Source organism: Cryptomeria japonica, chromosome 8 (assembly GCF_030272615.1).
Source record: "Cryptomeria japonica chromosome 8, Sugi_1.0, whole genome shotgun sequence".
In the NCBI taxonomy this organism is placed as follows: domain Eukaryota; kingdom Viridiplantae; phylum Streptophyta; class Pinopsida; order Cupressales; family Cupressaceae; genus Cryptomeria; species Cryptomeria japonica.
The window spans coordinates 619,577,979-619,591,956 of NC_081412.1; the positions used below are offsets into that span (position 1 = coordinate 619,577,979).

General features: G+C 32.5%; 1 protein-coding gene across 1 annotated transcript; it reads right to left on the reverse strand.

Annotated features, from left to right (window-relative positions):
- Positions 1–7,140: 7,140 nt before the first annotated feature.
- Positions 7,141–11,092, reverse strand: LOC131069265 (receptor-like protein EIX2). Its single transcript, XM_059209850.1, has 2 exons — positions 8,030–11,092; positions 7,141–7,526 (listed from the first exon to the last, which is right to left on the reverse strand). Exon 1 carries the CDS (start codon positions 11,056–11,058, stop codon positions 8,062–8,064), a length of 2,997 nt encoding a protein of 998 aa, XP_059065833.1. The 5' UTR covers positions 11,059–11,092; the 3' UTR covers positions 7,141–7,526; positions 8,030–8,061.
- Between the last annotated feature and the right edge of the window lie 2,886 nt (positions 11,093–13,978).

Consider the following 13,978-nt stretch of genomic DNA (forward strand, 5'->3'; position numbering starts at 1 on the left):
AATAATATAGAAATTAAAAATATTTCACAAAAAAAATTAAAAATTTATAATTTATTTTTGAAAATTGTACCATACAGCCTAATTGGCTGAATTTTCCTCCAAAGCCCAAAAATTGATTTTCACCAAATATAGGTAAATTTATACTCAAAATTCATGGAAATGGCCTCTCAAATGTAATGGTGAGGTTGAACTAGTTGTAGGACAACCCTGAAATTTGCAGCTCTCAAAATCCAAAAAAGTAATGCTTCGAAATGTCTACAAATAGAATATCAATGAAGCCCCAATGGCTCTGATACCATGTAATAATTTGTCAAATATATCCAAGATCTAGAGAACAATGAATAACACAAAAGAAAGATAATAGATTTGATAATAATAAGTTGTATTCTAATCAAGATGAAAAATATTGGTCAAGTGGATTATTAAAACTTTCATACAATGAAGATGAGCCTCCCTATAAAGGCAAGGCCATATGGATACGTGTGCACACAATCATGACATGCGGCTCAATAAGAAACAAGGAAAGTAGGGATAGGCAGGAGAAATAATAAAATATTCCACAAGAGGTGGATCACCCACCGAAGGTGGAATGTAACAACAAGATAAGACCAGAAAAAGTGGAATCTCTCCTACATACATAATCACTATGTGCACACTTCCCTAAGTCTCACATATGCAAACTACTATGAAATGCATTACCCTAAATCAACTTAAGTAAAGTGTAATTATGAGACATAATTTACACCAACATTTTTCATACACTTCCCTTTATCCAAATTCAACTTTTTTGTATTAAAGCATCAGGTCATAGTGTTTTCATTCTTTTAAGGGGTAAGTGGTGAAATTTCAAGGCCAAACTTTTCAATCAAGGGGACACTTGATGAATAGAATTTTTTTTCATTTTTTAGATGAGACAAGAAGGGTTTTTTTCACATATTTGGATTTTGAAGAGGATGGGGATTCATTTGCAAAAGCAATGCATTCTTTCTTCCCTCAATGAGAGGAATGTTAGGCTTTTTGTGGGCGATCAAAGTATTATGAGGAGGGATAGGGTTAAGAAAATGGTTATCCACAACTAAAAATTAGATGATGCATACATAAGCCATTAGTGGAGAGGTGGGTAAGCACCCACCACAACACTTTTTTATAGAGAAAATGAAAAAAAGTAGGATAAGCTAACAAGTTGATTATGTCTAAGGTGTTTCAAAAGAGTGAAATAGGATCCATAGATAGTAGAAAACCTACCTTCCAAACTAATGTTCTTAATAAGGTGATAGCTCATAACACTGCATGGTGCAAATAAATATTCATGGCTAAACTCACTCTAGTGTCTCTCTACTCAGCCTCCATCTTCTAGGAATATTTTGATATACTCCTCATACACATGATTTTGGCTCAAATGAAGGACATTTTCTAGTTCATAGGTTTGACCCATAACCTAGTAAATTAACTCCTCAAAGAGTTCAATTGTAACACCTTCCCATTGCACTTTACCATCTTTCTAGTTATTCATAAACTAGGAGGAAAGCTCATCAACATTCCCTTTCATAGCCTTGAAGAAAGGATTAAAGCCTACCCTCTCAAAAACCTACCAATCCAAATCAAATCATCCTTCTCTCTAGCCATAGGTCAAATCCTAGGAATGGACCTGTTGGAATCCAAGAACACTAAGAGGGGGGGTGAATTAGTGTTCTGCCGGTATAATAAATTTTAACATTATTAACAATACAATTCAGTAACTAGTAAACATAAAGGAATATAACAACAAATAGAAATGAAGCAACCACAAGAGAATACACCATAACACAAAGATTTATATGTGGAAAAACTCAAAGAGGAGAAACCATAGTGGGATTGGTGACCCACAATATCTATCCATTGGCCAAATGAATAAATATTACAATAGGGGCCTGCACATGCAAGAAGGCCAATAGCTTAGAGCAGACTGCTCATCACAAAAGGAACCTCATTGACTACAAACACCACATATGGAGTTACAAATAAAATTCTAAACTCTAAGAGTGCATCTACTATGCTGGATGAGTTTTGGTTAAAGCACAGTCTATATCAGTTTACACTATGTCCTTCCTTACCAGTATCTTGCTTAGCTTCCCAAACTTGTAAACCAATATCAAAGACCGACCACAAAATATTACATTCACATTCTGTCAATCAAGATTTCTCACACAATATCAAATCACTATATCCCTTTACATGCTTATGCATTATCAAAATAACTTAATTGAAATAACTTAAATACCCTTCCCAAACACAAACATAAATGCCTTAAATGTCTTATGTTGGCTTACAATGATATTGCAATTTATTTACATGTTGGCCTAAGGAAAAATAAATTCATTAAATTTCAAGACCGACGAAGCCTTTAATCATTGCCATGTAGACCTATCGGACCAATCTCCCATGTCGGCCTCATACACCGGTTCCTAGTTTGTTGGTTTCCCTTATCTGTCAGTGTCAGTTCCTTGTGAGTCAGATGATTGAATGACAGTTGCCAAACAATGAATACCGGTGAGTACTGGTTAAGTGGCCAACCCAAAATGGCACATGTTTCCATTGATGACAACACAACTAAGCCGGATGAATGTAAATTGCCAACAAGAACCACCTTCACCTTCAAGCCCTCCCTCCACCTAGATTTCAAGGAACAAGAGGTGATAGTTTACACCCCAGTCCTCTATTTAAGTTGAGAAGAAGAAGGTTCCATATGTAGTAAACATGATCAAATCCTCATCCCTCACATCCTTTCCCTACATTTGCAGTGTTCTATTATAAAACTCCTCCCACCACTTGCAAAACACATTTCAAACTCTCCTAGATGTATTTCAAACCCATGTTACATTTGTCACATGAATTTAATAATTCACATTTTTATATAGCAAGATCTTACAATATTCATTTATTTAAGAAAATTATTATTTTATCTAAAATAAAGAGTGCAATTATTAAATATATATTCACTATATTTCTAAAATCAAATTAATTAATTACTAATAATTTATTAAATAAAAATATAATTATTCATCTAAACAAATTAATTTAATTTAATTCAATTTTGTTTTTCATATGACATATAGCTAGATAATGCTTAAGCTCCAATTAACATGGGTTGCATTACCTATCAAGTACCGACAAGATAGTAAAAGGAAAAAGAGAAAAGAAAATTGAATATTAAATTTGGAGTTCTTAAGAATGGTATGTGAATAGTAGCATGATTTAGATGTTTCAAATTCGAACACATTGTTTTATGCTTGTTAATAATCATTGAAAATTTCATATTCCATCTTTGCACTTGGTAATATTATATCTTCATCCTTATTATTCTATAATCTTATACCTTCACACCCTTTATTCTCTCCAATGGCATAGGAGAAGCTAAAAAAAATTATTCATGCTAATCTAAATAAAAACAAAGAAAATATAATGCTTATCAAATCATCTAACTTCAACTTTATAAATTATTTAAACAAATTTGAAATTTAGAGAATGGAGTTCAAACTAACCAAAAGCTTGAATATCCATGTTCGCAGAGAAGAGTGAAAAAAAATGGATTATAGCTTAGTAAAATATAATACCATAGTAATGTGTTAATCAATAGAGATTGAATAAAATGCTAGATAAACTTTAGGTAATGAATAAAAAATTTAAATACTCATTCAAAAATTTATTACATTTGACATAATATATTAGTCTCTTGTGTTAAACAACTCTTGTATCCACATAAGTTGTCTAATTATATTAAAATTTTAAATGAATAAAAAACATTTTTACCAAAATAATATTTACATGATATTGATTATTTTTAAATATTGTTAAAATAAATAATTAAAGCAATGTTAATCAATAAAATGAATATATAATTAGTGAGTTTCATTTTTAATTCTTACGTAATTATTAAAAAAACTTATTTCAACCAATTACAATTAAATATTTGTATTTTTTTAAATTCTTTTTTGTTTTCTCAAATTATATATTTAATTTTTTAAGTTTATAAATGAAAAAAATTGTACTAATTGATAATAATTTTGGCTCTTATACATTTTTTTAGGAAATCAAAGCATAAATATTATTTTGATAGCTATTTCAACACAAATATAGCATAGATTGTGAGTTAAAAGTGGTCTTGCATTACTTCTTTTTATTTTTTTGAATAAAAGGTGTAAAAACTTTATAGAAAATTAAACAGAAGAATTACAGAGAAAGTTGGAGCCCTGAGGCCCCAGAAACAAGCCACCAATCCAACCACATCTTAACCAACTTCATAACCATCCATGTCCTCAGAAAGAATCTTCTGCAAGTCTAGTCTGTAATCCCTGGAGAGATGTTCCCAACCTTCGACTTTCCAATTACTATCATTATCCGAAGCACACTTGGCCAAGTGATCAACTACTTTATTCCATTCACGAGGGATGTGGATGAAAGACACCTAATCCATTAAAGTACTAATTTGGAGAATCTGCTAGACAATCCCATCCAACTACCACTGAATCCCACTAACCTTTGGATCATTCAACAAGTTAACAAACATTTGTGAATCCGATTCACAAATCACCTTCCTTCAACCCAACTCCCAAGCCCTCTCTAGTGTATAGAGAATCGCAAATCCCTCCATAATGTTATTAGACTGCCAGCCTTTATGCACTGAAAAGAGGAAAACAACCTCCCCACTATTGTTCCTGCCAACACCACCAACTCCAGCTAGGCCTGGGTTCCCCCTTGATGAGCCATCAGTGTTAACCTTGAGAATCCCTTCCAGGGGGGGAATCCACTAACCCACCCTTTGCACCTTCTTCATAACCCGTCTACCTCTCCTAACACAAGTTGAAATAGGAGACAACTCCTGTAGGCCAAGCCTACTCACCATATCTGCCTCATCTCTACTTAGCAAAAAATTCACCTCACATTTAGCTTCCACTATCTCCCGGATCATAGCAACGATCCTATTCCAAACTTGTTGAACAAACAATCTGTCCTCACGAAAGATCCTCCTATTCCTCTCGAGCCAGATCTGCCACAGAATGAAGATGGGCCCAATATACCAGATAGTCTGGAGGAAGGGGGACAAGATAAGAGGTCTACCCAATCTATTTCGGAACTCTACTAGAGAATCAGCGTGGGCACAAGGATGCTTCCATGCCCCCCACCGATAATGCCAAATAAGTTGGGAGAAAGGGCATCTAAAGAACACGTGTGAGGAATCTTCTTCCCCATAACCACATAAAACACAGATAGAGGGTCCCAAAAATCCTCGCTTGTAGATATTGTCCCAAGTTAGACATCTATTCAAAGCCAAAGTCCAAGCGAAGCAATTACACTTCAGCCAAGAAACATTATTCCACACCTGTTTCCACCAGCTCACCTCTCTTTCCTCAAGTCTTCTGTTCAACAATTCCCGGTATCCACTAGCCAGAGTAAAAGTGCCCCTAGAATTTGGAAGCCAAGCAAGCCAATCCCTACTCTTGAGGGAGCTAAAATGTCTACTCACCAAAATGCCCTGCAACTCATCACACTCCTCCTCCATCTCAATAACCAGCCACTCATTAGGGGCCTTCCACCACACCAACTCCAGCCGACCACATCTATAAGCAAGCTTAAAGTCACTCACCCTTGACCATCCTGCCTCCATAAATCTCTGGCATAGATTCCCAAGGTTAGGAAGCTGGTCCAGGATTGGAGGATATCCATCCCAAGAGTCATTCTAGAAAAGGACATCTTCCCCCCTTCTGCATATCCAAAAAAGTCTGTCTTGCATTACTTTTTTATTATTAATTTTTGATTAATTTTATTTTTTAAAAAGACTATTTGATAATAATTTGTATATAAATGTATTGTTTTTAATAATAAATATAATATTTCCAAAATAAAAATATAACATTTATGTCTTTATGTTTATAGTAACTTAAATATTTTCAAAAGAAAAATAAAATAACTTTGAAGTAAATAAATATTTTTATATTGATATTCTTTCTTATATTTTATATTATTTTTCACAAAACAATATAATAATTTGAGCTAGAAATAAAATCTAAAAAATTATATTTTTAAATAAAATAAAATAATTTGATATTTATATATTAGTTTTTATGTTTGAACAATTTTTTAATTAAAATACATAAGTAATTATAATTAAAAATGATTACAGTTAATTTATAATAATGTAAATATATTTAAATTATTTATTTATTTTGATTTTAAATTTTATATATTATTTTTAATGGAAAGTTAATTACAAATATAATTAAAATTAAGATTAAAATTAATTCAAATTTATTTATAATTATTTAAATATACTAAATTTATTTTTACAATTATAATTATATAAATAAATTAAAAGAATAATTATATAATTTTATAATTCATTAAAATATATTTAATAATTATAATAATTTTTTAAAACTTAAATTATAATCAAATTTAACGTTACAACAAGAATTAATTAAAAAAGAGGAACAAAGGCACGTACTTGTTCACTACATTAGTGGTACTTTTTAAAAAAAAATAGAATCTTTATGTATAATATCAATTAAAAATATGAAAAAGTATATTATGAATTTTAAAGTGTTTCGATTTTAAAACCAAAAAAGTTGGATAAAAACTTTTTCTGGAATTTATGTCTATCATCATCCTCGAGCAGCAAACTAATTAAACTTTGTGTAATTTTTATTTAAACTTTGAGTAATTTTTCTTGTAAGCATTCAAAGTTTTAGATTTCAAGAAGTTTAGTTCGAGGGCAATTCGAGGGCAAACATAAAAAGTTGTGAATACTAATCCCAAATCCCAGGCGATCACAAAAATAATTGTAGAACTCAAGTTTAGCATTGTCGAAGCAGAAAAGGAATGCAGAGTACCATCAGTGGACAGATTAAATTACATAGATTAAGCTTTTCGAGACTTAGAAGTGTTAAACACAGTTTAAATCATACATACTAAGCTTTGATTTCTAGACTTAAAAGTATTAAACACTCAGAATTGACTATCATTCTCTAAATTTAATATATTGCTTAATGTATGTGATTGAGATTTAATTTGAACTTGCAATCCAGAATCTCTGCAACCAAACAAATAACCATTTCCATTCATACTAAAAACACATTTATGCTCCAATAGCAATCAATAATAATAAGTATCTATACTCCAGTACCAGTGAATACTAATCAAGTATCTTACTCACCCTGCAAGACAGACCATGAAAACTGACCAGCCAAAGACAAATTCAATTTGACTCGCTGTTTTCTGCATTTCCCTAACAATTTTTATTTCAATTCCCATCTATAAACCATAGCTTACAGTTCATTTCATAGTTAATTCATTAATTCAAACTTCTCAAGGAAGAAAGCAAATGGAGTGAGCGCCAGAAACTCAAAAGCATTAGAGTAAACTATGAAAGCCAGAGGGTTCATCCCATTTGACAGAGGGATTTTCATCACAATGCCCAGCCACTAATGAGATATATGGCTAAGCCTTCATGAAACCATCCGTCCATTTTGATCTCCATTGATGAAAACCTTCTGAAAATAGCCAGACGGTAAGTAGAAAATCTGTCAGTTAATGTTTTCTCAAATGAAAACGGAAAAGGAAAAGAATTTCAGGATTTCACAAAAGACAAAACTGTAGGCTGTTAGTGTTGACAATATATTTTTGAGTAGTAAACAATGTCAAATGCTCACTAATTGGGTAGGCAGCGCCTACCATTTTCTGTTTTTACAAAAATACAAAACCCAAGTATTATAAGGCTCTCCAACACATTGACACAGTACAATGGAATAGCAATATACTCATTGAAATGGCAAGTTAAAATAAGATATATTACCTTGCAGGCTTCATTTCAAATTACATTGATGAGATTGATATATTACAACTTTAAGTATAAACTTGAATATAGATAACAACATTTCTTATTTCCAGCGTATAAATACCCTAGCGTAGTAGAATACACAGTTATATGTGGCTTAACTCTCAACACATTACAACAAACACCATTATAAACTCACATAACAAACTTAGTGCATACCTTCAAGCAATCATAGATAGCAGGCAGGTTTTTCAGCGCTTACAAAGATAAGCCACAACAGCATCCAGCAATGCAAAACATCTGTACCTCCATTCTACGTGAAAACACAACACTGCAATTACAGAAACAAATCCCACTCCGTAACATAACCCCACTGACACTGCCCACCATTTATCCACTTTATCTGCATCTGCAACTCCCGTACTAGGCGACCTTTCCTGGTTGCTTCTTTTATCAAAACCGGGGCTCTGTGTTCTATTTTCGAGGGGAGGCCCCCTAAGTTTGGGGTTCCCCAGAAATGAAGAAGCTTCAAACGTTGAAAACTGATTTCCCTGCGGTATTAGCCCAGAAAGCATGTTGTATGACAGATTCAAGACAGAAAGGAAGGTGAGACTTACAAGTTCCTGGGGAATCTTCCCTGACAGCATGTTCATCGAGAGATCCAGAGACTGTAGATTACCCATCTGAGCCAAGGATTCCGGAATTCTACCACTGATATTATTGTTCGAAATGTTGAGAGCAACTAGACCCTGGAGAAGTCCCATTTTCTGAGGAATGCTACCCTGGAGCTTGTTATGTGAGAGCTCCATGACTTTGAATGATGTCCAGATTTTTTCATATGGACGTGCTGTTCCTTTGATCCAGAGCGTTATTTGATTCACAAATAATACTTGTACAGACATATATGTATTGGCTATCCAAACACCATAGAATCTCTCCATATGTTGCATTTCAAAACTCTGTGATTGATTTACCATAGCATGTAGTTTATCTATATTTTTAGGGACTGTTCCTGATATATTGTTATGAGATAAATCTAAGACATGAAGATTTGGCAGCTCAAACAACTGTGGTGGAATAGTACCTTCAAGCTTATTATTTGTTAAGCTGAGAATTTTCAAGTGTCTCATTTTTCGGAGCCAAACTGGGATGCTCCCTTGAAATCTGTTATTTCCTACGTCAAATACTTGAATATCTTTACAATTTGCAATAGATGGAGGAATAAGACCTTGCAAATTGTTTCCATTGAGGTTTAATGTCTGAAGTTGAGTCAGATTTCCCAGCTCCCCTGGCATCTCACCTTGCAAATCATTTCTAGCCAAATTTAAAATTATAAGAGATGAACATCTCCCCAGACACGCAGGAATCACATCACTCAGTCTGTTGTTGGACAAATCTAAAATATTCAAATCCTTTCCATGTTCACATATTGAATGCGGAATACCTCCACTCAGATTATTTGCTGACAGGGACAAATACAGCAATGGAAAAATTGTAGCTGGAATAGAGCCATTAAACTTGTTATGTGACAAATCCAACAAAGGTCCATAAAAAGAAAGAGCTGAAATAGGGCCGTGAAAGCTATTATTATGCAAATCCAGAGAGCTAAACTGATTGTAATGGAATGGGGGTAGAAAACCTTCTAGTTGGTTATTTGAAAGATTAAGCATCTTAAGATTAGTAAAACCCTGCAGCCAAGTAGGAAGATCTCCCCTAATTCTATTCTCTGATAGATCCAAACCCTTAAGTGAATATTGACTTGAAACAAATGCTGGAATTTTGCCTTCAATATTACAAGAGCCCAATCCTAGGTACTTCAGATGCGAAAACTGTGGAACCCAACTTGAAGGAATTTCAATAGTCAGCTGATTTCTAGATAACAGGAGTACACGAAGTTGAGTCAAATTCTGGAACATAGAAAAAGAAACACTTCCCGTGAAATTGTTGGAAGAAAGTGACAGTACTTCCAATCCAGCGAGCTCTGAAAATGAATTTAGTATTGCTCCAGACAACTGATTATCATCTAACTGAAGGCAATTTAATTTAGAGAGCTGACCCAAAGAGGTCGGGATATCACCATTTAGCTTGTTTTCCTGGAGATCGAGATATTGGAGGGATGGAAGCCTGCCAAGACAGTATGGTATTCTGCCCTTCAAATGGTTAAATGAAAGATCAATCAATGAAAGACTAGAAGACCACCCCACTGGACATCCAAATGGGGGTATATCCCCTGTTAAGTAATTGGTATTAAGATCAAGTGTCTGAAGATTTGAAAAGTTCGCAATGGAAGGGGGAATCACTCCCTCTAGATCGTTTACCTGCAGGCGAAGATTGCTCAGACTAGAAGAGTGCTGCAAGAAATCGGAAGGCATGGAACCACTGAGACCACAGCCAGTGAGATCAAGTGAAACCAAGGACGAGACATTCCGGAACCAAGCTGGTAGTGGGAATGGGAATGAGTTATCCCGAAGATGAAGGTGGGATAAACGGGTGATGTTTAGAAGTGAAGGAATACTTCCTGAAAGACTACACGCAGACAGGTAAATCTGGCTAAGATTGGGGAGACTGGAGAGGGAGTCGCCCCAGCTGCGAGATGCCTTTTCAAGGTTCACTTTCTTCAACGCCAGGTATTCCAAGTTCCTCAGACTTCTTATCCATTCATCAAACCTTGAACTCTTCAGTCTCCAGTTCAAGTTATACTCTGATTCAAACTCTGAATTATATTCTGAGCCGTAGATTGAGTTATAGTTTGACAGATCAAGATGCTGCAAGGCTGACAAATTTCGCAGCTCTAGAGGAATCTCGCCATCAAATCCAGTATAAGCCAAGCTAAGAAAAGTAAGCCTCTTGAGTCTTCCCAACTGAGGAGGTATAGTGATGCCCTGGAAGTTATTCCAACTCAAATCTAAGTGGCGCAGATGCTGCAGATTAAACAGAGATGGATGAATCTCCCCGTTCAACATGTGGTTGACCCGGTAGCCATGATCATTTCCTTTGTGATAAGGGTTTTTGAGATCAAGTTGAATGACGTGGTTTGTCTGGTAGTCACAGACAATTCCCTGCCACTGGCAACAGTTGTATCCGCGCCATGAGCTTAATCGACCAAAGGTGTCGTTAAGGCTCCCTTTGAAATCGAGCAGATAGCCTCTTTCATCATATCTACATCCACTGGTATATGGGAAATCAATCATCATAGCAATGCCCAAGGCAAAGGTTAGAGCAATATTAAACGAAATGGGAGGCATCATTGTATGCAAAGGCTCAAGTTCGTATGGCGCAATGTCTGTGGTTTACTATATATATATAAATTTCTACCCCAGGCCTCAACGTGGGACACATACGTCGCATATGCGCAGAGTTTACGAGTGTTCTACAAACATTAATTACTAAGAGGTCATAATTTTTATATTTCTGATCTACGGTTCACATATTTCTCATCATGTTCTAATTTGTCGATGGTAATTAATAATGTTTGTTTCGGGTGCGTTATGATATGAAGATGGGATTTCGTCCATCTGATTTTTTTTTTTAATTAAATCAAAATTATTTGGAAGGTTATATTTGTGGCATTTTCATCTATATGATAAATTTGTATAGAGTTGATTCTTATATTTCTAATTGAATTATAAAGATGAATATAAGATACTTAATGTTAGTATATTTAATTATATTGATAATAGGATTTGTTAAAATAATTTGTTTTGTGATATTTATTAATGAAAAAGTATTTGATGATAAGCGTTAAGATTTGAGGAAGGATATTTCTTTGATAACTATTGTATGAGGTATTTTCATTATTATTATAATAACTTAAAAACTGGTAGTAGTGGTTCTGACATGTGAAGTTTTAATTCATATAGATTTTTATTTTATAATAGATATGTTACTTATATTAGTTTGTGAAGTGAATTTAGCTAAAAATTTAAGCTTGATATATAGATTGAAATTGATTGGATGTTTAATCTTATTTAAGGATTAAAATTAGGTCAAATGAATTTTTTGTGATTATATTCACTACTATTTGTTTATTTTTGACACTTTTATTCTTGAATTTGTCTAGGTTTCGGTTTTTAAAAAAATCTAATTCGGTGACATTTGATATATGTTTATGATATTGAAACAATATTATATTATATAAAAATTTAAATTATTTAAAATGCACACATATTGCTCTATTTAATAATGACCCTACTCACCTAAATTTATTAATAGAAAGATTTTGTTTAAACTTAGCTTATTTCAACATTTTTGTTTACAAGTTATATTGATCGAAAATTTAGATACTAAACTACCATATAATATATAATGATAGGAAGAATAATTCTCTTATTTATAAAAAAAATTATATTGAAAATATATTACCATCTTTTAAATTTTGATTTTCAAAATGAAAAGATTACTTACATTATAATACTTCATGGTGAATTTGCGAGTATGGTAAAGAAATTTTAAAAGATTATTTATTAATGTATACCTTAAAAGATGGACATGATAATTAGATAGGCAAATTAATTGAATATTATAATTAATGACATCATATGCAATCAATAAAGTAATTAAGTAGTAAGCTAGTGAAATTAAATAGCAAATAAATATAATTTATTTTATTTTTTGTTAAATTTCTATGCATTTTTTATAAAATCTTACACTCCTTTACATTAAAAATCATTTACATGGGCAAGTAAACTAACTTCAAACCATAGAAACATGCAAACTCCTTGTTTTTTTTAACTATATCAACCCATGGTTCTAGTGTTATCATCAATCTATATGTGGAAACAAAACATGTACAAAAGATTAGCAAGACAACCTACATTGATAATCATTTAGGACATTGTTGAGAATGAAAAATATACACAAATTTTCTAAAAAATCTTGTAAGAAGTTGCTACTACAAAAACACCTATAAATACCATTCAATGTCCTATAAGAAAATTATTTTGCCCCTATCCACTAACAACTACAAAATATGGATTTTTTTTTCTTTTTTGTTTTTAAGAAACCAAACATGTGAGGTTCTTGATCATTACAATTATACGTTTTTTAATCAACCATTAAATATTTGTTAAAGTGAATTTGAATGACTAAAATAGAGAATAGTATAGGTAAAAATAATATAAAATCCTTAATAGTATTGAAAAGAGTTGGATCCAAATGAGATTTATAAAAAATAATTGATAAAAGTAAACTATCATAAATAAATAAAAATATGTATTTTTTAAAATGGTTTAGTAAGGTTATATTTGGAGAAGAATGTTAGTTGTTTGAATTTCAAAGGAAGCTATATGGTTAAAAATAGTTTGGTACGTATTGTCTTTACCAAAAAATAACCATTCTCAATTTTAAGGGAACTTCATGATTAAATGCATTTTAGTCAAAGTAGTACTAGTAATGGAAGGAAAAAAAATTCTATAACTTCACTCGTAAATAGCACCTAAAAGTGTGTACTACATTTTCATAAAGTGGTTTAGTAGGTTTTGTAATTAGAAAATAGTTAAATGTTTTTTTTATTTTGAAGGAAAATTCATGGTTAAATGCAATTAAATTGAAGCAATACCAACAATGTATGTCTAACCAAATTTCCAATGCTTGACCCATGTAAAAATTACCTAAAGTTTTGTACTATATTTTAAAAAATGGTTCAATAGATTCTAAGTTTACAAGATAATTAAGTGTTCCTAATTTTGAAAGAAATTCCATGGTTAATTTCATTTGAGTTAAAGGAGTAATAGTTTTAGATGGGTATGAAAATTTTCAACGCTTGACCATTCTAAATGTCACTAATTTTTTTAATTTGGAGCAATACTGGTACTAGATGAGTAAGAAAAATTTAAATGCTTCTTCTCCTATAAACATCACCTAAAATTTTGATTGAAAGTAATACTAGTACTAGATGGATGAGGAAGGTTCCAATGGTTTACATCTATAAATGTTACCTCAAATTTTGTACTACACCACTACAAAGCAGTTTAGTAGGTTTTATCATTAAGTCAAACATTGTTAATTTTGAAAGAGACTCTATTGTTAAAAGCATTTGAGTCAAAGTTATGCTAGTAATGAAAGGATAACAAAGGTTCAAATGATTGACCCCTCTAAACACCACTTAAAATTTTGAGATAGATTAACACTAAACAAGATGGGCAAGGAAAGATGTGCATTATCACCAAT